The sequence below is a fragment of the Littorina saxatilis genome, linkage group LG15 (genome assembly GCF_037325665.1).
Source record: "Littorina saxatilis isolate snail1 linkage group LG15, US_GU_Lsax_2.0, whole genome shotgun sequence".
NCBI classification, from domain to species: domain Eukaryota; kingdom Metazoa; phylum Mollusca; class Gastropoda; order Littorinimorpha; family Littorinidae; genus Littorina; species Littorina saxatilis.
The window spans coordinates 22,868,997-22,894,836 of record NC_090259.1 but is presented as its reverse complement, the minus strand read 5'-3'; the positions used below and the strand labels follow the sequence as shown (position 1 = coordinate 22,894,836).

The window sequence follows — 25,840 nt, the reverse complement described above, 5'->3', positions numbered from 1 at the left end:
CATTATTTTTTTTTTTTTTACCTTTTTTTTTAGCGGTTTCTGGGAGTAGATTGATTAAGTCCTGTTTCTGTTGAACACAGTTGAGAGGAAGGTGTGTGTGTGTGTGTGTGTGTGTGTGTGTGTGTGTGTGTGTGTGTGTGTGTGTGTGTGTGTGTGTGAGAGAGTAGATATGTGAGCGTATGTGTGTGTGCGTGTGTGCATGCATGTTTGTGTGTGTGTGTGTGTGTGTGAGTTTGTACCATTTAGCCCTTATTTTTTTGAGGGACTGAAATACTTCCTACTGTATGTATAAGTGGATGATAACCATGACAAAGCATTTACTGGTGTTTAATGTTTTCTCCCTTAGCATAAAGGAAGCAATCTCCACAACACACAAGTTTTCAACCACTTCATTATGCACATGGCACAACATTGACGCTAATTAAAAGACAGCAGTATGAATAAAGAACCAAACAAATGAAACGGGAAAATAATTCCTTTGAACAAGAGCTAGGTTTTTATTAATGCTGTACAGAAAAACACTAAAAGACATCAATTCCTACAATGAAGACGCCGTTAACAAATTTATACGTTTTCTTTCATCCACTTTCCAGGGCCCGGAACAAGGCGTTGAAAAGACAGATGGTGCTACGGGAGGCGGAAACTATGATGCGGAATTTGAAAAGCGTGCTGGGCACCTGAATGAAGAGTACAGGGCCCTGATGGATCGTTATCGCAGGTTGAAACAGATGGCTCCTACTCCTGACATGGAAAAAGAAACGGATAACCTTGTTAGGGTGAGAGAAGTGATGAAATGGGAAGCGCAGAAGATGTGTGTGTGTGTGTGTGTGTGTGTGTGTGTGTGTGTACGTACGTGCATGCCTGCGTGCGTGCGTGCGAGCGTGCATGTGTGTGTGTGTGCCTGTGTTTGTGCAAAACCTTAAAGCATTGAATTCCTCTGTGTGTGTGTGTGTGTGTGTGTGTGTGTGTGTGTGTGTGTGTGTGTGTGTGTGTGTGTGTGTGTGTGTGTGTGTGCATGTGAGTTGGCGTGCATGCGTGCATGAGTGCCTGAGTGTGTTTACAAAACATTTTGATTCCTAACACTATACAGTTGAAGGATGTTCATTATGAAAACTGACTAATTAAGGAGATAAACAGACAGTGTTTGGCAGCCTTCTTTAGTATAGCTTATTTCCTTTCCTCAGAAACTCCAAGACATCTGCAATGAAATGCCGGAGATGTTCAGACTCCCGCCAGAGGTGCAAGAAAGGTGAGGATAACATTATGTTGAGCTACAATCATTTTAGGGAAAGACATTCACGCAGGCTTGTGAACATTTTTTTTAAAGGTACTGAACTTGTCAAATCCAGGTGCACGGAGCCCCTGGGGCTTTTAGTCATACCTCAGGCAGCTATCCGTTAGAAGAACTACCAAGTTTCATTGACTTGCACCCAAAGAGTCAAGAACTGCGATTTTTTTTACGAATTAATTTTGTACTCGGACCCGGCTGGTCTTGACCTATTTTTGGATCTAAATTTAGATCAGGTAGATCACCACATCATGCACAAAAAGACACGTCACTAAAGCAAACTATGTCAGAAGTCATCATGAGTTTGTGGAAAACAAAATGGAGGCCGGAATCACTCAGTTGAATCGAACTCCGACCAAACACCACGTAATAACTAGGTTAATTTATGCACTCGCGTGAACAAGAAACTGTCGAGCTTCACAGATGTCGTCGTTGGGTAGTTTTGGGTTTGTTTTACTACCATAGGAGGATTTTTGAACTGTAAATGCACTCAGCTGCAACAAAAACGCAAAACGAAGGCTGTGAGCTGCACTGTGCCTTTAACTTTTGATTTAGATGTCACATTTTTCATTTTGATTTTTGGTCTGAGCTAACCATGCAGTGCATAAAAGGGATCAGCATTTTTCATATATTTATTTCATTGCTTTTAACTTCTATTGTGTGTGTTTTATTATGCCTTGAAATCAAAGGTTAAAAAAAAAGTTTGTTAAAAGACTTATAATTTCATTAAAGGTTTAAAGATTGGAAAAAGAAAGAGCGACTCAAAATTTATGACCGACTTAACAATGTGTGAGTCTGCGCACTGAATGCCGTATGTTGTGCTTAATAACCAAAGTGTGTTTGAATACACCTGCAGTGTGTATGTGTGTTATTGTTGTGTTTTTAAAAACATTTTTTATCCCATTGGGGTAAACGTCAAACTTTTGAACACATGAAGTTGAAATAAGTGGACCAAAATAAGGTCAAAATGATATGTATTCTACCAGCTCTGTGGAACTGCATGTTTGGACAAATAACTATATATTCAGTGACAAACTAATTTTCTCTTTCTGCTGATAATGATAAACATTATACTGCCTGTTTGCTTAAAGGCACAGTAAGCCTCCCGTAAACCATCACAGATACTGTCAGGCTTTTACACACACTACAAACACCCTTCCATTTGAACGCTCACCGAACGGGAACATCCTGGCTGCTTTGAGACATTTTCTAAGAATTTATTTTTGTGGACCGTCTCTTCCACAATCAGGCGCCTCGTTTTTGGCGCTAGAACTAACTTTTAAAATCTAAATAATAAATTGACAGCTTGTAACACAAACATTCCTAAATCATAAAAGATTTCTTTTTTCAGCAAGACAAGATCAGTACAATTCGAAATTTTGAAAGTTTTAAAAAAGATAGGCCGGAAGCAGGGTCACGAAAGGTCGTGTCTCAAAGCAGACAATTTTTCTGCATAGCGCTCGCTTTCTTTGAAGCCAGCCGCCGCCGACAAGTTCGTGTGACTCTTAGAGGTACACATTAACGTGCTAGCTATTGCAGATACAGCCAGTCGCATTGACTTGAAATCACAAACTGACGACTAAATTGTGAAAAAAACCGAAAGTGGATCACACAGGTTCACGATGGCTCAGGGGTTAGATAAACCACGAAATCTGGTGTGTGGTTTACGTGAGCTAAATAGCAATGCAAACAAACTGTTCCATGTAATGTTATTAAATGCTATTGCAAGTGTGTTCCATAAGCTTAGAACTTCTTTTCTCATTAGAAGATTTAAATCGTTTTGTAAACCATTTGAGACATACTGGGGCTTTAAGAAGCACAATTAAGCAACATCATAAAAAAGGATGATGCCTATGTTTTAGTGGTTGTTTTTTATATTTAGTCAAGTTTTGACTAAATATTTTAACATCGAGGGGGAATCGAAACGAGGGTCGTGGTGTATGTGCGTGTGTCTGTGTGTGTGTGTGTGTGTCTGTGTGTGTGTGTGTGTGTGTGTGTAGAGCGATTCAGACTAAACTACTGGACCGATCTTTATGAAATTTGACATGAGAGTTCCTGGGTATGAAATCCCCGAACGTTTTTTTCATTTTTTTGATAAATGTCTTTGATGACGTCATATCCGGCTTTTCGTGAAAGTTGAGGCGGCACTGTCACGCCCTCATTTTTCAACCAAATTGGTTGAAATTTTGGTCAAGTAATCTTCGACGAAGCCCGGGGTTCGGTATTGCATTTCAGCTTGGTGGCTTAAAAATTAATTAATGACTTTGGTCATTAAAAATCGGAAAATTGTAAAAAAAAATAAAAATTTATAAAACGATCCAAATTTACGTTTATCTTATTCTCCATCATTTGCTGATTCCAAAAACATATAAATATGTTATATTCGGATTAAAAACAAGCTCTGAAAATTAAATATATAAAAATTATTATCAAAATTAAATTGTCCAAATCAATTTAAAAACACTTTCATCTTATTCCTTGTCGGTTCCTGATTCCAAAAACATATAGATATGATATGTTTGGATTAAAAATACGCTCAGAAAGTTAAAACAAAGAGAGGTACAGAAAAGCGTGCTATCCTTCCCAGCGCAACTACTACCCCGCTCTTCTTGTCAATTTCACTGCCTTTGCCATGAGCGGTGGCCTGACGATGCTACGAGTAAAATGGCATTGCGTTTCATTCTGTGAGTTCGACAGCTACTTGACTAAATATTGTATTTTCGCCTTACGCGACTTGTTTGTGTTTGTTTTTTAGCACTATTTCTACATGGTAAATGTTTGCAGTGGTATTTCAGTGCACACATATGCCTGTGTGTGTGTGTGTGTGTGTGTGTGTGTGTGTGTGTGTGTGTGTGTGTGTGTGTGTGTGTGTGTGTGTGTGTGTGTGTGTGTGTGTGTTTGCGTGCGTGCGTGTGTGCATGCATGTGTGTGTTTGCGTGTGTGCATGCATGTGTGTGTTTGCGTGTGTGTAGAAGAATGATTGGCTGTCCTTTTCCCTTTACTTTGCAAGGTGGTTTTTTTTCTACTCTGTTCTTTTCTTTTTTTCTGTTCTGTTCTTTTTGGTACTTTTCTGTTCTGCTCTGTTCTGTTCTTTTCTGTTTGTTTTTCTTCTTGGTTTTCTTTTGTGTTCTTTTCTTTTCTGTTCTTTTCTTTAGTGCTCTGTTCTGTTCTGTTCTGTTCTTTATATTCTGTTCTTTTTCTGTTTTGGTCTGTTATTTCTTTTCTGTTCTTTTCTTTTTTCTATTCTGTTCTGTTCTTTTTGATGCTGATATGCTCTGTTCTGTTTTCTGCCGTGTTCTTTTCTTTTCCGTTCTTTTTTCTTTTCCTCATGGTTCTAATGTTCTGCTCTATTGTCCTGTTCTATTTTCTTTTCTTTTCTGTTGCTCAGGGGTGCATATATACAGTGTTTTTTTTGTACAGAAAATAAAAGTTTTGAGTCTTGTTTCATTTTCCAGATGGGAGAGGCTTCACCGGCGAGATCAGCGACGCTCGCCCCTCCCACAGGGAGGTCAGGAGGTCGAACACCGTGGCCTCCCCTCCCTTCCCCCCAACTCCAAGGTAGGTTGCATCAAGTTTGACAGGGAGACTAATGCGTCACCCTTCACAGCAGACACTGCAGAGTCGTCTGCCGGCGAAGAGCGTGGGCTATTTATAGTAGCTCGACGTTTCTTCTATGTCGCCGAGTAGACACCTGTCAATTGTAGAGTTCTGTATGTGATGGGGTCTGGCTGCTGTTGTCTCCTTGTACGCTCTTGGAACCTATGCGTTCCCATGGCAGTTTTTATAGAACTTTTAAAACACGTAGCTCTAAAAAATCTTAACCCAATTTGACTGGCTTTGCCTCCAAAGGTGATTGTTGTGCTTCGTGCACTCGGTTACACAAGTGTTTGCGTTGGCTTGGTTGACTGCTGCTGCTGTTGAATTGATTGATTGATCTATTGATTTTATGTAACTACAAGTTTCATATGCCGCCAACAAATATGCTATTCTAAAAAAAAAATAGTTTTCTTTTTCTTCAGCAGTAATATTCATCATCAGTGTCACTGTACAGGGGAACCCCCCTTTTGAGACAATTGCTTTTTGGCTCACGTAAGTGTAGCCTATGCGATGCTAACTTTTGTCTGTCTGTGCGTGCGTGCGTGTGTGCGTGCATATGTATGTATGTATGTATGTCTGTGGTAGAAACTTTAACATTTGAAGACGTCACAACATTTGAAGACGTCACATTATGACGTAAGAGGGTTAGACGTCACGCGAAGGAATTACTGAAAGTCTCGGTCATTGTTATTTTGCCGAGCGGGCCGAGACTAGTTTTTTCTTCGAAATCGGCCATTCAGATCTAGATCTAGTGTCTCGCTTTCTTGCACAGTGTCACCTATGCCGCTTACTGTGTGTGTGTGTGTGTGTATGTGTGTGTGTGTGTGTGTGTGTGTGTGTGTGTGTGTTTGTGTGACGAAGTGATTGAGTTTGTGTTACTGTTTGTCGATTTCTTACGTGAGCCTTGAAGGCTTCGCCTCTTGTTCAGAGTTTTATTCATACATTCTCTGTAAATGTATACCTTCCACTCTAATCAATCAATCAATCAATGAGGTTTATATCGCGCATATTCCGTGGGTACAGTTCTAGGCGCTCTGCAGTGATGCCGTGCGAGATGAAATTTTATACGGCCAGTAGATTGACCGTCTCAGATTTTTGAAGGTCTCAAAACGGTGTTCCACTAAACAGCAAAGGAAACATCAGCATTATAAGAGTAAAGTGGCATATGGCTGCCTGAATGGCAGGATAAAAACGTTAATGCACGTAAAAGATCATGGGAGTTTCAACCCATAAACAAAGAAGACGAAGAATAAAAATAAAACAATGTATACAAAGGACAGAATTGAATCACTCTCTGCATTTTATATTTGCCCTTGTAGATGCACGGTTCTTCATTGGTGGGAGACCACTCTATCAGCCCCTATGTGTCGGGTCGTCAGGGCGGCAGAGATGACAGCTTTCACCGAACGGCAAGCAGCAGTCGCTCCAGCCTCGTCTCCCCCAGGGACCACAACTCCTCCACTGCTGGTGAGGCATTACAGAGATATAATTAGACGCCTGATTATATCTAGCCAAACTGCTCTTCCCGCATTAGGAAGTATAGCTCCAATAGCTGAACTGGCCTTCAAGTCTGGCAAAAATTGCCGCTTAAAACTAGTTTGAGCTTTTGCGCTGTTCACATGGGCAGCGATTTTGATTTGACTTGGAGCCAACTAAAATCGTTTGAAAGTTGGGGGAAAGTTCGTAAAAAGTCTGCCATGTGAAAGACACTTAATGAATATATAAGCAAACGAGTAAATAATAAATTAGTAAGTAAGTAGAAATGACCAACTGACTGACAGAATGAATGAATAAGGGTGAGGTGTTTATATTCCGAATTGTTCCTGATTTCGGTTTGGGAAAAGTCCAAAAATTAGCTTCTAGTTTAACTCTGCAGGCATAGCTCATAGTTTTATTAATTTCAGCAATACATGCTCAGTTGTAGGGCTACTAGGATTTTCAGTTTCAGGTTTGGACATAATGGAGCCCTGGTAGATGATAAAGAAATGAAATAAGAAATGAAATGAAATAAATAGTACCCCAGTGACTATTGTGATCTATTTTATTGTTAATGTTGTGCACAGGACTATTGTAGTTCTAATCCCGGTGCCTTTTTTTTTTATCCCACCATCCATCTATTCATCCATCAATTAATTTTTGTTCCGCATCCTTCCCAGCTCTGCCGTCAAGTGACATGGATGGCCGAGCATCTCCAAGTAGTGTGGACGGAGCGGCCGCCCCGCGTGACAGAGACGGCTATGACGCTCGCATCAACCGCCCCCGCCGACATCGTCATGACTTCCGCGACCCCAAACTCAGCAAGGTCAGAGGGGACATTGTGTGGCGTTCATGTTACTGTGTACAGTGGAGTCCGGTAACAACGAATCTCAAGGGAGATACATTTTAGTTCGTTATATCAGTAATTCGCTGTAGAGTTTTCAACCCTAAATGGCCTCAAGACAAGTTTTCCCACCACCTTCAAATGATCGTCCCCTCGATCTTTCCTTGGAGAGTACAATCTCTGCATGTTTTCAACAGCTTCATAATATAATCCATAGAGAGACATAGTTCAAATGTTCACTTTACTGTCATTTTAGAAGTAACATTTAAAAAGTCGTGTAAAAGCATGTACCGTATTTTCCGGGTCATATTCCTCGAGTGTATCAAAATACGAAAAAAATCAAAGAGACCGCCTGAGTACCAGTCAAACAACTTGTGATAATGCATGTTTCAGCTACTAGGTACTACCCTGGCCATGTTTCCTCTCAAGACATCAAAGAGACCGCCCCATAGGTTAAACTCGGTCACTGACCCCGGTGCAGGAAGTGTTTCCTCTCTCAGATATGACAGGGGAACCACCTCTCATAGCTAAAACTGGGTCATTGACCCCTGGGAAGAAGGTCAGTGACTATAAACAAGGCATCACAATGGACCTGCCTTTGATCTCGCCGCTCACACAAGGTTCGTTGTAGCCGGAAAGTAACAAGTAAGAAATAGAAGGCTGTCTGCCGGGAAATCAATGGCAGTTCGTTAAAAGCGGGATTTTGTTATACCCAGGTTCGTTATAGCTGGACTCCACTGTAGTTGTGTGTGTCTTCGTTTGTTTACAATGGAACCCTCCTTTTAAGGCCTCCAAAAATCTGAGAAAATCAGGTCTTAAAAAGGAGGGAGTCTTAGAATGGGGGTTAATTTACAGAGGTTATCAACAGAAAGTCTGAAAAAACATGGTCTTAAAAAGGAGGGAGTCTTAAATTGGGGTGGTCTTACAAGGGGGGGTTCCACTGTATTTGATTTTAATGCTCAGGTTTTGTACAGTGTTAATAGTCGTAATGCCCTGCTGGATCAGGGTTCGTAGGTTGATGCCTGTTATGTTGAAATCCCCAGTAGCTTCAGTTCATATTTTTATTTAATGAAAATGATGCTTTCTAGTAGACAGTGGCCTCAATTGTTTTGTGTTTGCTTTTAGTTTTAGTCCACTTCCTGATGTTCTTCCTCTTTACCAGAGTCCTTTTCGTTCTTGTTTTTCTTCATCTTTTTTTTCTTTCTCCAAAATTAGTTAAATAAAGTTTTTACTGTGGAGGTTTCATTTAAACTAGTGTCTGTAAACCAGCTATGGGTAAAAGTTTGGCTGTGTCACTCAGTATTCCAAAATATAACAAGTCGCGTAAGGCGAAAATACAATATTTAGTCAAGTAGCTGCCATTTTTCAGCAAGACCGTATACTCGTAGCATCGTCAGTCCACCGCTCACGGCACAGGCAGTGAAATTGACAAGAAGAGCGGGGTAGTAGTTGCGCTAAGAAGGATAGCACGCTTTTCTGTACCTCTCTTTGTTTTAACTTTCTGAGCGTGTTTTTAATCCAAACATATCCCATCTATATGTTTTTGGAATCAGGAACCGACAAGGAATAAGATGAAAGTGTTTTTAAATTGATTTGGACAATTTAATTTTGATAATAATTTTTATATATTTAATTTTCAGAGCTTGTTTTTAATCCGAATATAACATATTTATATGTTTTTGGAATCAGCAAATGATGGAGAATAAGATAAACGTAAATTTGGATCGTTTTATAAATTTTTATTTTTTTTTTACAATTTTCCGATTTTTAATGACCAAAGTCATTAATTAATTTTTAAGCCACCAAGCTGAAATGCAATACCGAACCCCGGGCTTCGTCGAAGATTACTTGACCAAAATTTCAACCAATTTGGTTGAAAAATGAGGGCGTGACAGTGCCGCCTCAACTTTCACGAAAAGCCGGATATGACGTCATCAAAGACATTTATCAAAAAAATGAAAAAAACGTTCGGGGATTTCATACCCAGGAACTCTCATGTCAAATTTCATAAAGATCGGTCCAGTAGTTTAGTCTGAATCGCTCTACACACACACACACACACACACACACACGCACACACGCACACACGCACACACGCACATACACCACGACCCTCGTTTCGATTCCCCCTCGATGTTAAAATATTTAGTCGTTGACTAAATATAAAAAAAAGAAGATGAAATCACGTTCAGAAGACTTGAAGACAAAACTTTTTCTTTATCACGCAGAGGCCAGACCGCGGCAGTTACTCCAGCCTGCCAGACAGCGGAATCTCCGACCAGGAAGGACGTGAACGACGCCCGGACAGTGCCCTTGCCCACTTGCCCGGGCCAGGCAAGATGAAGCAGATGACCCGCCAGCGGGGCGAGAATGACATGGACAGCGGTTTCATCGGCTCTGTGGTCAGTGCGGAGGGAGGGCAGATTCCTCCCAGAGACTTTCAGCCAGAGGCGCCCTTGAGACTGCGTGATAGAGCCCCTGCTGACAGGTTGGTTGGTTTATAGGTTGTTCTCTGGGAAAGTTCATATGCGTGACATGGCAGTGAAAAATAAAAAGTTTTCCAAGCCATCAAAATTTTATAGAGTATCAAAGAACAGGAATTTACATCTGTGAAACATAAGATAATACAAGACCTACTCTGTGACCCACGCAATGTTTAATGACGTCACTTGGCAGTACCGCATTTGTTGCATGGATCACCGAACAACCACTATTTCCACACTGTAAAACACCATCCCAATACTTACTCCACCGACTACTTTTTAATTGCTGAACATTACCTCCTAAACCCTGAGGTGTATTACACTGCAGCCATTTACTTACGGAGCCCCTTATAATCTCACCTAGAACCGTTGCACGCAGAAAGCGAGGAATGATTCAAACACTCTAACATTTAAAACAAAATTTGTGTACAATGAAAAGGACAAAAGTATGGGATCCTGTCTGAACCTTTACATGTTGTGTCCGATGCAGAAATCAGAACCGCCTGGACAGCTCTGCCTCCTCCTCAACCATCGGCAGCGTGCAGCGAGAACTGGACACTGTCCGGCGCTCACGCAAACCCCCGGCCGCACCAGTCGGGCAACACAGCATCGACCGCAGCTACGATGCAGAGCTGGACGAGTCTACCATCAGCGATCGCGACGTCCGACTGAAAGGTGTCCGCCCCAAGGAGCAGACGACTAGCAGTCAGACTGGAAGCCGGCAGCAGCAGAGGGGGCGGAAGGGGGAGGAGGGCTCGTTGAGGTCACAGTCGTCAAGGTCGACCAGGTCGCAGCTGCACTCCACGCAGGAGGATGAAACGCTGGAGGATGTCAGCGATGCTGGTGAGTGTTTGAGTGGTTTTTAAAATGTTTATTGTGAGGTGCGCTTGTAATAAAGTTGCTTTGACACAAAGATTCAATTGATAATGATTGATATTATCCTTTTATTCCCATTGAAAGAGTGGTGTTCTTGTGTGTGTGTGTGTGTGTGTGTGTGTGTGTGTGTGTGTGCGTGTGTGTGTGTGTGTGTGTGTGCGTGTGTGTGTGTGTGTGTGCATTTCGCAAGGATGAATTTTTTAGACATGCCAGCTGTTTAAGTCCACACTGTACTCCTAAATGTTATTGACTACTATTCAGCAGGCTTGTTTGCTTTTTTTTGGTCAGATGTACGTCGTCAGTGAAATTAAATTAATTAAATTTCCAGTGTTGTTAATCCTTCCTTTGCACTCTGACATTATGTAGTGAGGCTGGTACCACATTATACTAATAGTGATATATTCACTTTCTTTGACAGAAATGACAGATATTTCAACACCACGGCCAGTTCAGCCATCTCAAGATTCTTCCAACAAAGAATCCTCTACCCAGCATGCTTCTCCAATTTCCCGTCGACCTCCCACCCCTCTTCGACCTGCCACCCCACAGCGACCCCCGACCCCATATCGCGCAGAGGGAAAAGAAGCAGCAGAAGCTGATTTGGAAGAGAGTGAAACAGTGCCGAAAGTGTCGACGACTAGATCTGGACGCATGTCTGATGATGAGGTATGTTATAAAAACTCAGTGAGACTGAGACGTTTGTTGTGGTTTTTTTTTGTTTTGTTTTTTAAAAGTGGTCTTCACAAGAGGTATGCCTTGGATACCAGTAAGTCAGGTAGGTTTTATGCTAAAGTCCAACACGATCATAACACAGGTGGGCACGCATGCATGAACAGACACTCAGGGTCATGACTGTGCAGGTATACTTTATTTCTTTGTCTATGTCTCTGTCTTGCTGAAACACTCAGGCACATCACTGTCTTCTCTCTCTCGACTCTCTCTGTCTCTCACTGTCTCACTCCTTCACGCTCTCTCTCTCTCTCTCTCAGACGCAGATAATTCATTCAATAGGCCATTGGCCATAGGTCTCTCTCTCTCTCTCTGTCTCTCACTGTCTCTCTCCTTTACGCTCTCTCTCTCTCTTTCACACTTTCTCTCTCTCTCTCCCTCTCTCTCTCACACACATTCACACACACACACATACCACTCCCCCTCCACACACACACACTACTCTCTCTTCTTTCTCTTGATCTCTTCCCCACCCCGTAACCCCTCTCATAGACATTTACTCTCCTTCCGTCAGGTGGTCCAGAGAAGGTCACAGCAGCAGCGAAAGTCTCGGTCACCCGCTCCCTTACGTCCAGAGGAGGAACAGAGGCCGGTGAGTCGCGGTGAGCCCACCACAGACCTGTACCACACTCGCCCCCGACGCCAGCGAAGTCGCGACCGCAGTGCTGACAGAGACAGTGCATTTTCTGCTGAATCATCAAGGTAAGAGGGTACCCAGCCAGCCAAACATTGCGCAGGTACTGCGAGACCACAGTTGCCAAATTCTGGGTATCAACTGCGGGAGACACACTTGCGATGCACACGATTTTGCAAAGTGAAATACATGCGTGACAAAGTCGTTTTTCACTCAGATTCCGATGACCATAATTATGCACCTGCAGCACACACTTATGCAACAGCTCTCACACGGACAATATGACTGCTTTACGCACTCTCACACAGACAATATGACTACTTTACACACTCTCACACAGACAATATGACTACTTTACGCACTCTCACACAGACAATATGACTACTTTACGCACTCTCACACAGACTCACGAATGCTTTACGCACTCTCACACAGACAATATGACTACTTTACGCACTCTCACACAGACTCACGAATGCTTTACGCACTCTCACACGGACAATATGACTGCTTTACGCACTCTCACACAGACAATATGACTACTTTACACACTCTCACACAGACAATATGACTACTTTACGCACTCTCACACAGACAATATGACTACTTTACGCACTCTCACACAGACAATATGACTACTTTACGCACTCTCACACAGACAATATGACTACTTTACGCACTCTCACACAGACAATATGACTACTTTACGCACTCTCACGCAGTTAACTGACTGGCGACGTCATAAAGCAGGAAGGTAAGAGACAGTTTTCCAACTGTGGAAATTGGAGTAACATTGTGACAGAATATGGAAAAATAAGTATTACTTGTAGTACAAGCGAGTATCGAGATCTCAATCTTTTTTGCAGACCAGGGTCCCGTTACAGTCGACGTAACAGCGAACAGTCTGAGCAAATCAGGGGAGAGGACCGTGCAGTGGGATCCGATGTGGAAGTGAACTCCAATGCCACACAAGGATCTTCTGTTCATAGGTACGGCTTCTTTCTTACCTGTGTGTTTTAGAAGTCTTTGTTTAGTAAACTGTTTACTCTGATAACAGCCCTATGGAGAGAAAAAACAATACAAAAACAAGAACAACCCAATCGAAGATGGCAACTCAGCCGTTTCTGGTGTGCTTTTTCAGAAACCTATGGAAGCAGATATGTCTCGAGTCTTTTCTAGATATATTATACCATATATATATGAGACAGGTTGACGTTTCAGAGGTTGAACTTTGTTTTTTGTTATACCTGTGTTATTTGTCTCCGCGGTGACAGATTGAGGTGAGATAGTGAGGTTTCGTCAGGAGAACAAAATACAGTATTTTAGATACCTGTAAGGTTCATTACATCAAAGACAAAGTGATAATTAACACAGATCAACTCACAGAGTAGTTGAAGTTTAGAGTATAAATTATTCATAGATTCCGTAATGCCCATGTAATTTATTACCACTGTAACAATACTAAATGTAAGATGGGACTGAGAAGTCCAAGCTCCAGAGATCAAACCTTGGTAAAATGAATATCCGTGTTGATTCACCACAGTGGCAGACTGCGAGCGCTGCAGGATGAAATCGAAAGGCTCAAGATCGGCGTGCAGCAAGCGAATGACAAAGCCTCAGAGCGACAAGCACCCCAGCAGCCAGAACCACCTCAACAGCCGCAGGAACCCGAGTACTACGACCCCTTTGATGACCCCTACGGCTTTATGCGCATGCCTCGCCGCCGAGCTGCCTCCTTCTCGGGGCGGCATGTGCGTGACTTTGAGGAGTGGTATGGGCCCAACCAGCAACGCCACAATGATGATATTCCTTTAGGCTACGCAGCCGCTGACGCCTATAACCGAAACTACCGTGCCAAGACTCCTGAAGCTGCACGACAAAGACTTCGTCGCCGACACGACCGACGAAGACACAGTGAAGACCCACGAGTAAAAACAATGGAGGATGGTGGTGGTGGGGAGGCGGAAACGATGGCTCCACCTCCCCCCGTAGGAGCAACCCCTCACGTTCATCGTCCACCTATCACTGATCCTCAGGCGTTATACAACTACTACGTGCCGTCTCGACAGGGCATTCAGCAAGGGGCCCCGGCGGCCAACCCCTATCGCCAGCACACCACCCCTCTCTCCGCCTCCCAGCCTAACTTGGCTGGAACGCTGAGCGGCATTCAGCCTGCAACGTATCAGTACCAGGCATCGCAGGCACGGCCGTGGTATCAGATTCGTCGGGCGTCTTCAGGACAGTACTATCCCACCACAGGGGCCAGAAACGCTGTACTTCAGCCAGCCGCTCACACGCAGCCGGCCGCCTATTACTCTGCCTACCCGGTTGCAGGGCATGCTACTCCTGCTCAGATTGGAGTGGACTACAGGACTGAGTTGTGCCCCCTGTGTGGGGGAGCTGGACCGCATATTCATGAGGAGGATGTGGTACCGGTGTCGGGATATGCGTCGCAGGACTTTGCTACTCAGCCAGGGTGAGTACAATGGGGTTATAGGCATGAACATTTTTGTTTGCTGCATTTACTGTCTTTCCGCGTTCTTTCTTTCGACGACCTGTAAAGCGAATGGTGGATTATTAAGACATTTTATACTCAGTCGCAATACAGTATAGTACTCTTTCAATTATTCAAATTTATCATTTCTGCTTTGTTTCTTCCTTCGTTTTTACATACCGGTAGTTAGAAATTGCATGGGGCATAAATGCTACGATCTTGTGTACCCATCAAGGGGCAAGCTGCTGCTTATTTCTATTTTCAGCATGCAAAATCAATTTCAATGTTTTTTTCAAGGCATACAGTATTCCTCTGTTTGTCATTGATTTTAAACTAGTGTTCCTGCAAGTGTTTGGTTTTATACTGTGAGTAGACTGTACTGGGACTCTCAGTTCTGTATTGATATATTTTCGGTGTAGACTTGATTCTGCAGTTGAAGAAAATCTGCTGGTTTAAATAGAACAAATGGACTTACAGTGCTTTAAATCATGAATCTGGTTTGCAAAACTGATTTGTTCATGCAAGAACTTAATTGAGCAAGGATGAAGACAGCTTAATAAGCCAGTGTATTTCCAAAGCTTGTGCAGAAACATACAGCTAGACATACATTTTTCCCCCCTTCCAGGCCTGAAAGTGGCGAGTATTTTACTCGCCATGGCAAGTAGAAACATGTAACTGGCGAGTAGAAATATGTAACTGGCAAGTAGAAATATGTTCATCTACTCACCAAATGCGAGTAAAATTGCTGAAACAAATTGTTGGATTGGCTAGTAAAGTTTGCTCTCTGGAAGTTAGTAGTACATTTTCAGAATCACTAGCCATTTGTTGGACTTTCAGGGCTGCCTTCTGAGCATTTTGTTTTTGTTTAAATTTCAGAGAACTGCTTATTAGTTAGGCAATTAATTTAAAGATCTATCCATCATTATTTAAATCATCCAACCACATTTCAGGATTTATTCATATTACAGACGTAGAAGGTAAGTTTACCACATTTACAGTAAGCCTTAATATGGAGTCATCTGTCCTCTCGTTCCAGGAACTTTCTCTGTGCTTCTGCAAACAGTTCTTTTTATATTTAGTCAAGTTTTGACTAAATATTTTAACATCGAGGGGGAATCGAAACGAGGGTCGTGGTGTATGTGCGTGCGTGTGTGTGTGTGTGTGTCTGTCTGTGTGTGTGTGTAGAGCGATTCAGACTAAACTACTGGACCGATCTTTATGAAATTTGACATGAGAGTTCCTGGGAATAATATCCCCGGACGTTTTTTTCTTTTTTTCGATAAATGTCTTTGATGACGTCATATCCGGCTTTTTGTAAAAGTTGAGGCGGCACTGTCACACCCTCATTTTTCAATCAAATTGATTGAAATTTTGGCCAAGCAATCTTCGACAAAGGCCGGACTTCGGTATTGCATTTCAGTTTGGTGGCTTAAAAATTAATCAATGACTTTGGTCATTAAAAATCTGAAAATTGTAAAAAAAAGATGTTTTTTATAAAACGATCCAAATTTACGTTCATCTTATTCTTCATCATTTTCTGATTCCAAAAACATATAAATATGTTATATTTGGATTAAAAACAATCTCTGAAAATTAAAAATATACAAATTATGATTAAAATTAAATTTCCGAAATCGTTTCAAAAACTATTTCATCTTATTCCTTATCGGTTCCTGATTCCAAAAACATATAGATATGATATGTTTGGATCAAAAACACACTCAAAAAGTTGAAACGAAGAGAGGTACAGTAAAGCGTGCTTTACGAAGCACAGCGCAACCGCTGCCGCGCCAAACAGGCTCGTCCCTTTCACTGCCTTTTGCACTAGCGGCGGACTACGTTCAGTTTCATTCTGTGAGTTCCACAGCTTGACTAAATGTAGTAATTTTGCCTTACGCGACTTGTTTGCTTATGTATCCAGCAGTTTGAGAAAACTGAAAATCTGGCTTGGTGTTAGAAGTGCAGTGGTACCTGCCATGAAAGGACACCCTTGGGACCAGCCAGATTTTTAAATTTGTGGCCTGTGATGACATTGGTAATAGACAGAGAGACCTCAGAATGTGTCCTGTCATCGGAGTGGCCACACATCGCAGGTACCACTGTGCTAGCTATATGAGGGGCAACACGATGGTCGATTGTGCTTTCAGTTCTGTGCTGCTTTCAGATCCTTTGTAGCTCTGTACCTGTATGTCTTCTTTCAATGTAACGTCGCATGCATTGCTCTCTCTGTCTATCTGTTTTCTACAACTATCTGCAGTTATAAGCAAATGAGCAATGTACTGCACTAACTTTATACCAACCAACAGGGTTTCATTTACTAGTGCGCCTTGCGCCATTGGCGCGTAACATTTCAAAATGTCCCATTGGAATTCCCTTCAGTGTGTCAAAGGGCGCACTGAGATAACGTACCACTGTGCCACCCCATGCACACTTTTCACGGGAGTACAATGTTTGCAATGAGCTAGGCAAAAACGCGTGTCAAGCCGAACAACTTGCGAGTTTGTGAAATGTGCTGTGATTGGCTTTTAAAATGTAATTAATTAATATTCAACCAATCCTGCAAACTATCTGTGCTTGCGCGATTAACTCTGTGGAAACTGTCAACAGAAGCGATATCGATCGAAACACACACACACACTAACCGGATACACTGGCATTAAAAATGGCAGAAATTAATATGTAAAGCGCTTAGAGAACGTCAAGCGCTATATATAAATCTCCCATATATATATAAATAAATAAATAAATGTTCATATCATTGTATGCCTTGTATGGCACCAAATAGCACTATTTTGCATCTTTCGACAAAAGCATTTTCGGACCGCCTAGCCTGCTTTGTGCGTTTTGCCTTTGACTATGTATAAATGTCACATCAAAATTTGGTTGATGGGGACAAATATCCCATTGTCTTTTTCTTCCAGGCTAAACCCTGAACCAAGGGATACAATTTGCATTTATTTCAAGTTGCTGTTATGAATGAGCACATAATGTACATGTATGTCTGTTAATGAATCAAAACCAACTTGAGCCTTGACTTAAATAACAAACAAACCAGAGACCAAAAGCAGATCATGGGGATAAGCATTATTTTCTAAAGCAATCTAAAAAGTGACATTAAACTTTTTTTCACGTGAAAACAACAATACACTAATGGTACTACTGTCTATAACAAAACAATTGTATACCATTATCAGTCTTCTTACAAACTCAACAATTATTGACTTGATCAGAATTGCTTGCAAAGTGGAGGTACGTGGTACATGTATTACCTTTTGTTTTGATATATTTTCTTCTACTATTATAAACAGCTGCAGGAATTAATTAATGTTGTTAACATGATTGTAAGTGTAGGGTGGGTTATTTCAATGCAGAGAGTGGACTAGTATTTACAACATAGTCTTAGGGGTAAACCCAGAAAAACTAACTTTACTACATGTAATGCCTGAAACAATGTAATTTTAAGTTTAACTGATTTTTAAGGATATTATTCTTTGATATCATCCAAAGTGCTGCATTTGAAACTTATCTTTAGGTTCCATCTAATGTATAGCAGTATTTCTTTCTCTATGTCATGGAAATAACAGAAATGTTATGGCTAAATTTACTGCAAAAAATTAACACAATGATTATCAGTCTGGTGCTTTTATATTCTTTGGTGCTGAAATGTATGTTCTAATTGATTATACAATCTATCCTGCAGACTCATGTTTCTGCTTTGATTTTTTCGTTTGTTTCTTCTCCCTCCCTTTCTTTATGTATATTTTATTTTGAATCTGGATTTTTGAAAGTATTGCAAAGATTGTGAATGTAGTGTGTGTGTGTGTGTGTGGGGGGGCTGTGTGTGTGTTTGTGTGTGTTTGTTTGTGTGTGTGACAGAGAGAGAGAGAGAGAGAGAGAGAGAGAGAGAGAGAGAGAGAGAGAGAGAGAGAGAGAGAGAGAGAGAGAGAGAGAGAGAGAGAGAGAGAGAAAGAGAGAGATTGCATATATGTACGTGTGTGTGAGCGTGCATGATGAATGGGTGTGTGTGTGTGTGTGTGTGTGTGTGTGTGTGTGTGTGTGTGTGTGTGTGTGTGTGATTGTATGTGTGTGAGAGCAAGAGAATGTTTGTGTGTGCAGAAAGAGTGTATGCATACATGTATACATGTGTGTGTTGTGATGCACACACTGCTGCACTACAGCAGTGAAGCATTACAATGTCTGTGCATTCCACCAAGATTGTAAATGCACTGATGATAGTTATTGGCACAGTAAAGTGTATTTGATCATGCCAAAACAGAACATTTGATCTATTATAGGTTCCAATTGGCTGGGATAAAATATTGTAGTGAAAGTGTAACTTGATCTGTCTTGCCGAGAATTTGTTATGACCTTACCCAAAATACAGAAAACAAACAAATCTTTTCTTTTTATAGGCATCAGAGAAAAGGTCGCACAAGGTCACGATCGGTTCCAAGAGCACGACATTACACGCCTGAACGCAGTTCTTCCAGCAGTCGTTACCTGATTAGAGAGTTTGGTGACAGTGCAAGTGATGAATCGGACATCGAATTCTCCAGAGGGCGTCAAAGGTGAGCTGTCAGAAAGTGTTTGGCAATCTCCTGATTTGCCCTCGTTTTAAGTATGTTTGCCATCACATTGAATTAATCTCAAATGTTAACTTGTCTCTTTGACAGCTGCCATGTGAGCTAAAGAAGACATTGCCTGAAGTATACTGAAATCATCAAATGTGTATAGCCCTGTGAAGAAGAAGACTCTTTCAGTGTGTAACATTAATTTCATGGGGCTATGTCAGGAGTTAGTCAAATGTTTTGATCTTTTTGAAGCTGGATCCTCAGAGTGTCAGGCATGGGAATAATTGTTCGCCAAAAGGCAAATTTCCGCCGATTTTTTTGTTTTGTTCCGCTGAAAAAGCAAAAGTGTCAGCCGATAAAATAAATGGGGGAGGCAAAAATGGTTCTAAAAACTGAATTTAATGGCAAACTTGGAGCTCAGATGACACCAAATTGCACCATTTGGGTTCTTTGGAGAAAAACAATTCTGGGGGGGGGGGGGGTGGGGGGGGGGGCGAGGCATGCCTCCGAACCCCCCTAGCGGGGCTAGGCGCTTCGCGTCGTCGACTTTGCTATTACTTACACATTTTCAGCCTTTTTTACTTTTTTCAATTCCCATGCCTGGAGTGTGTGCACTGGCTGCTGTGGATTGATTGCTTTGACCCCTGTCCTATCCCAACCTCCTACACACATTGTACCCTTACTCTTACCCCAACTTCCACCGGCACAGTTGGCCTAGTGGTAAGGCATCCGCCCCGTGATCGGGAGGTCGTGGGTTCGAACCCCGGCCGGGTCATACCTAAGACTTTAAAATTGGCAATCTAGTGGCTGCTCCGCCTGGCGTCTGGCATTATGGGGTTAGTGCTAGGACTGGTTGGTCCGGTGTCAGAATAATGTGACTGGGTGAGACATGAAGCCTGTGCTGCGACTTCTGTCTTGTGTGTGGCGCACGTTATATGTCAAAGCAGCACCGCCCTGATATGGCCCTTCGTGGTCCGCTGGACGTTAAGCAAACAAACAAACAAACAAACAAACAAACCCCAACTTCCACCCCTCTCTCTGACTTTCAACCCACCCACCCTTATCGTCCCTCTTCCTCCAGATGTCAACTCAATTCTCTCCATTCCCCCCTCCCTCTCCCCTTCCTCCCGGCCACTCTGCATCTATTGATAATGTGTGCGAGTGGTCTGCACAGCACGCTATCCTGTTACCAGAGCTCCTCCTACTGTTTCGCAAATTTCCAAGATAAGTGTTCTGACAAAAAAAAACTGTACGTATAACAGTGCTCCGATTTATGTCAGACTGCACTATTTTGAATACAGATTTCAAAGTACAGTATATTTGGATTCTCCCTAAATTTCAGTGATATTTGATTTTCTCAGAAGGAGCTCTGGTTACAATTGTTTGAACATTAACAGTGAAATCTTTCTCATTATTAAATGATTTTTGAGTCACTTGAGAAAAAGTGACTCTATGTAATCGGTCAGTGTTAGTCTGTCCGGCCGGCCGGCCGGCCGGCCGTAGACACCACCTTAACGTTGGACTTTTCTCGGAAACTATCAAAGCGATCGGGCTCATATTTTGTTTAGTCGTGACCTCCAATGACCTCTACACTTTAACGATGGTTTCGTTGACCTTTGACCTTTTTCAAGGTCACAGGTCAGCGTCAAAGGAAAAATTAGACATTTTATATCTTTGACAAAGTTCATCGGATGTGATTGAAACTTTGTAGGATTATTCTTTACATCAAAGTATTTACATCTGTAGCCTTTTACGAACGTTATCAGAAAAACAAGGGAGATAACTAGCCTTTTCTGTTCGGCAACACACAACTTAACGTTGGGCTTTTCTCGGAAACTATAAAAGTGACCGGGCTCAAATTTTATGTGAACGTGACTCATTGTGTTGTGAATAGCAATTTCTTCCTGTCCATCTGATGCCTCATATAATATTCAGAACTGCGAAAGTGACTCGATCGAGCGTTTGCTCTTCTTGTTTAAAAATCATTTGCACAGATCACGCAGCTTGTCAAGATCAAGGGGTCATTCTGAGACAAGGTCATCTGCAAGGTCATCATCACGACGACGAGGAAGACGCTACGGACGGAAAACAGACAGGGTGAGCTAACAGTCCACATTCCTTTTCTGTTTTTGTGAATGCAATTATTGCTTGCATTATTGGCAGCTCCGTTCAGGCTTCACCCACTCATACAGTACCGTGTGCCAATTGCTGACCAACTCACTTGAGAATTGCACGCAAATAATTAAGAATGAAGTGAAATTGCATCACATATCTAACTATTCCTTGTTATTCTACATCAAAAGGATAAAAAATCAAGTGAAATTGCATCATTACACTTACTATTCCTTGTTATTGTGCATCAAAATAATTAAGAATCAAGTGAAATTGCATCACTAACTAACTATTCCGTGTTATCATCGGTCACAAACTAACAAATCCTTGTTTTCTTAACAATTTATTTATCATGACAGCTAGTTGCTTAATTGATGAAAATTGAGACAAAATGTCCCAAATATACTTCAGCTATATACCCTAAAACTAGACACACAAAAACAAGTCAGTAAAATTGTGCTTTTACGTCATTTCCTCTCTGTCTGACGTTGAGTCTGAATCTGTTGTTACAGTTGTGAGGAGATCGATGCAATGTGAAGATGTTTCAACTGTAGTGATTGAATATTGCAGCTAGATCATGACAGGCGAAAATAGAATTGGTGGGGTCAAATGTTTAACCCTAGCTTAATTGTTTTGTTTTGCCTAGTTTTAGGGAATTATAGCTGAAGTACATTTAGGATACTTTGTCTTAATCATCAGGCAACTGTCATGATGAATAAATTACCAAGATATCATCTTTGGGCTTTTTTTCTTCATTTTTTGTCCTTCTTTCTTTCTTTTGTTCTTACTTTCTTTCTTTCTTTCTTTCTAATTCTTTCTTTCTTTGTTTCATTGATCTTGCTTTCCATTCTTTTCTTATTTTTGTTCCAGTACGACTCAGATGAGGAAGTGGACCTGAACGAAACGCTGGTGCTGTCGGAGGACATTAATCGTCTCACCAAGCGAATGATTGGCACTGTGCGCGGTGAACTCAAACATCACAAAGACAGAACGGAGTTTGGCTCGTCATACTGGTGATTTAACCAGCAATTAATGGGCGTAAATTGTTATGTAAGGGACAGAGTTGATTGATATGTAGGGGAAGAGTTTGGCTTGACAAAATGGTGATTTAAATTCTTAATTATAGCCAACATGTCTAAATTGTACAGTAGGAAACTTCAGTGAGGAGAGTGAAGGTCTGTGCTCTCAGCTGTAAAAGAATTGTGCTCACTTTACCTTCTTCTTCTTCTGCGTTCGTGGGCTGAAACTCCCACGTACACTCGTGTTTTTTGCACGAGTGGAATTTTAATTACGTTTATGACCGGGTTTTTTTTTACCCCGCCATTTAGGCAGCCATACGCCGTTTTCGGAGGAAGCATGCTGGGTATTTTCGTGTTTCTATAACCCACCGAACTCGGACATGGATTACAGGATCTTTTTCGTGCGCACTTGGTCTTGTGCTTGCGTGTACACACGGGGATGTTCGGACACCGAGGAGAGTCTGCACACAAAGTTGACTCTGAGAAATAAATCTCTCGCCGAACGTGGGGACGAACTCACGCTGACAGCGGCCAACTGGATACAAATCTAGCGCGCTACCGACTGAGCTACGTCCCCGCCCAGCCAACAGGTCTAAATTGTACAGTAGGAAACTTCAGTGAGGAGAGTGAAGGTCTGTGCTCTCAGCTGTAAAAGAATTGTGCTCACTTTACCTCAGAACATTTGAAGAAAGGAAACTTATTTCTGCATGAGATAATTAAGGATCAGTAAAGCAGCATTTAACAATGAAAGCAAATGAATGAATAAAAGACTGGATTCCTTTATCGCGATGAATTGGCAAAGATGTCACTAGTTTTGTTTATTTTTTTTACTATGGCTTATTAAGGTCTGCAGTCATTGAAATACTGCTACACAGTTATAGTCACACTCAATGAACAAATAATATGACAAGCCAGATTCCAGTTCACAACACGTACAGAGCGCCAATCATGTGCATAGTGAGTCGGTTTTTCAAATCCTTCATGGAGAACACAGGCTGAACTGAGCAACGATTTGAAGACCTCAGCAGAAACGCCGCCAGCATTACAAGGAAGGAGGAGGAGGCAAGTGGAGATAACCTTCAAACACTGAGCAACAGCTAGGTTGTTGTCATGGGAACGAGAGAAGGGAGTACAGCACTGTCTGTGATGGTGATTGCAGCCAGGGAATGGACTGAGACTGAGAGTGATGTTGCATACAATTGTAATAATATGCATCACTTTTTGACAGCAGGGATGTCATTCTTTGTCACCAGTCAGCGAATTGTAAAAACTTGTTTTAAATCGCCAAAAATGTTGCCGTCATTTCGGCAGAATTGACAAACTTTCTGGTGGAAAGGTGAAATTTGCATTCAAAAATTGCTGACATGGCCATTTGGCCAAAATTGCTTGCAAAAATGAATCCTGCATCCTATATACGTGACATTATATATGTTGTTCAAAATTTAAGGATGCAAGGTGGCCAGATTGTCTTTGAAATATAGGTACATGTAACAGATATTAACCCTTTGCCTCCAGTGACATATAGGAAGTATAATTCTGTCAATTTTGTAAAAAAAAGTAACCACTGCAAGTTTTCTTGTCGGTGCATTTCATGGGAAGAAAGTCAAGATTGATTGAGTGATAATAGAATGATGCGTGAAAAGTACATGATGTATGATACATATTGAATGAAACCTCTTCAAACTAGTAAGAATGTGTTTGGTTAAAGACTTATAAAAGAGGAATGGTGGCAGATGTATTTGCTTTGGTACTGGGCATTGTGAGTATTTGCATGAGCTTCCCAATGGTATAAACATCAGCTATATCCACAAGAAAGGACTATTTTCAGTGAGATTGTGCAGTAGCTCTGAATTGTCACAGAAGATAAGATTCTGGTATGTCCATCAGATAGAAATGTAAAAAAAAAACCCAGCAAACCCCCTTTTGCAGAAATGTGTGTGTAATTTCACTGTGTCTGTTTTTGAATTGCATATGTGTCGCTGTTAACAGCAATACTGACTTTGATATTTCAGCCAGCAATAGTCACATGTCTGTTATCTGTGCTCATTGAAAAACTGTAGAAAGTGTGGTAAAATCAATGTGAGCAAATCAAAAGGGAAGCTCGCCAACAGTGCCCTAATGTGTGTAAACCAAGCAATTTTCCTCAGGTTCAGCTTGACTGGGATAATCATTTGGAAACGTTTTGACATCAAAGGTTCTTTTGTTTTCTGGTTTTCTTGTGATCAGATTTCAGCATCAAATAGGCAGAAGGAAGGATATGATTTACACATACACATAGACGAGCATGCATTGACAAAAACATGACGCCCTTCATCGCAGCCTGTCATGGCGAAAGAGGAAGTTGAATACTCCGTCACATCTGTTTGACTTAAAGTACCGAAACATATTGCAAATTGGACATTGTATCAGCGAACGGATCGATAATTGATTGATCGACAGGCTAAATTTGCCCTGTATCAAGGGGAGCTGCTGAATCAGATCATATCTGGTAATTTAACCAAAAACTTAAATTGTATTAAATCATTTTGCAAATGTCTGTTTCACTCTGCATGCCCGTCCAAACCCCTTTCTGTGCTGGTATTTAAGGTGTGAAGGCTGGGGGAGCTAGGGTCGGAGCGAAGGCTAGATTAGGTTTGGGGGGGGGGGGGGGGGGGGGGGGGGGGGGGGGGGGGGGGGGGAGATGAGGATACTTTTCTGCTTGTTCATATATGAGCTTCCATCTATTCAAGCATGTATCACTTTATTATTATTATGATAATAATGGTTCTTCTTAATATTACTTCCAAGTTTACTTTGTATTGTCAGCATTTTATCTGGCTGCATGTTTCCGGTTCTTAAACCAACGGGTAATATACAGCAGTACGCTAAAGATGCTTTCTGTGAATCAAAAATTGTCATTCCAGTGTTGATAGTTTCAAAGTTTGCTGCATGCATTTGTTCAGGTAGCTAACAAACTCTATTATTCCTTCACATGAAAAGGAGATCGACATTGATTTCATCAAGGTTTGGGCCTATACATGTCTTTATGAGAAGCTCAGAGAGTAAAAGATTTTAATTTTGCATGGGCTTTAACTGGTAATTAGTCGGTGGGCTACTTGACAGATAGATGTCAATGAGCGCTTCTGGGGTGATAACGCGAGACAACTCCTGTGATCTTGCCGCGAGGTTCCGCCCGTTACCATTGTCTTTTTACCGTATAAAATGCACGACTTACACACGAACTGCTACCAAAGCGACATGCTATTTGGGACCAATGCACGTTTTTTTTTCTTTCTCGTGTGATCTTGCCGCGAGGTTCCGCCTGTTACCAGCCAAAAGATTGAAGGGGCATAACCTCACCAGAACCCCCCATTCATGTTTCGCGTTGGTATAATTATAGTGGGCAAAATGCTGGAACTTCTTTCCAATGGGCAATAACTTTGCAGTCTTTTTCCCGATCTGCTGAACTTTTCTTCACAGCTGGGTAAAAGGAAAAACAAAGGACTGCCTGTCAGACTTCTGAAATTCACCAAAAATGTTATGGCTACTTCAGCAAATTTGCAGAAGAAAGTAAATCCTAGCAACATCTCTTTGTTCATGGTAGAGAATAATGTCACTGTGTCCGCTGAATCATCTTATGTGCCTCAATCATCTTGTATAGTGCCTACACATCCATGAATATTAAAAGCTGTATATATTTGAAGAAATGTTGTGTTTGAGGACACAGTCTTGTCTTCA

General features: G+C 41.6%; 1 protein-coding gene across 2 annotated transcripts in view; it reads left to right on the top strand.

Moving 5' to 3' along the window:
* The window catches only part of LOC138948861 (serine/arginine repetitive matrix protein 2-like), a 38,506-nt gene extending 13,749 nt beyond the window's left edge, over positions 1–24,757 (top strand). Inside the window, exons 7-21 of one of the 2 annotated variants that reach the window (XM_070320486.1) lie at positions 594–776; positions 1,185–1,249; positions 4,744–4,846; positions 6,205–6,352; positions 7,042–7,187; positions 9,434–9,693; positions 10,179–10,531; positions 10,983–11,230; positions 11,808–11,995; positions 12,794–12,916; positions 13,471–14,403; positions 15,372–15,398; positions 18,834–18,989; positions 20,987–21,089; positions 21,975–24,757. In XM_070320486.1, the coding sequence (XP_070176587.1) occupies positions 594–776; positions 1,185–1,249; positions 4,744–4,846; positions 6,205–6,352; positions 7,042–7,187; positions 9,434–9,693; positions 10,179–10,531; positions 10,983–11,230; positions 11,808–11,995; positions 12,794–12,916; positions 13,471–14,403; positions 15,372–15,398; positions 18,834–18,989; positions 20,987–21,089; positions 21,975–22,121 (3,183 nt within the window). In that variant the 3' untranslated portion in view covers positions 22,122–24,757. The remainder of the gene's footprint in view (positions 1–593; positions 777–1,184; positions 1,250–4,743; positions 4,847–6,204; positions 6,353–7,041; positions 7,188–9,433; positions 9,694–10,178; positions 10,532–10,982; positions 11,231–11,807; positions 11,996–12,793; positions 12,917–13,470; positions 14,404–15,371; positions 15,399–18,833; positions 18,990–20,986; positions 21,090–21,974) is intronic. The other variant, XM_070320487.1, reaches the window with a different exon arrangement.
* The last annotated feature ends 1,083 nt before the right edge of the window (positions 24,758–25,840 follow it).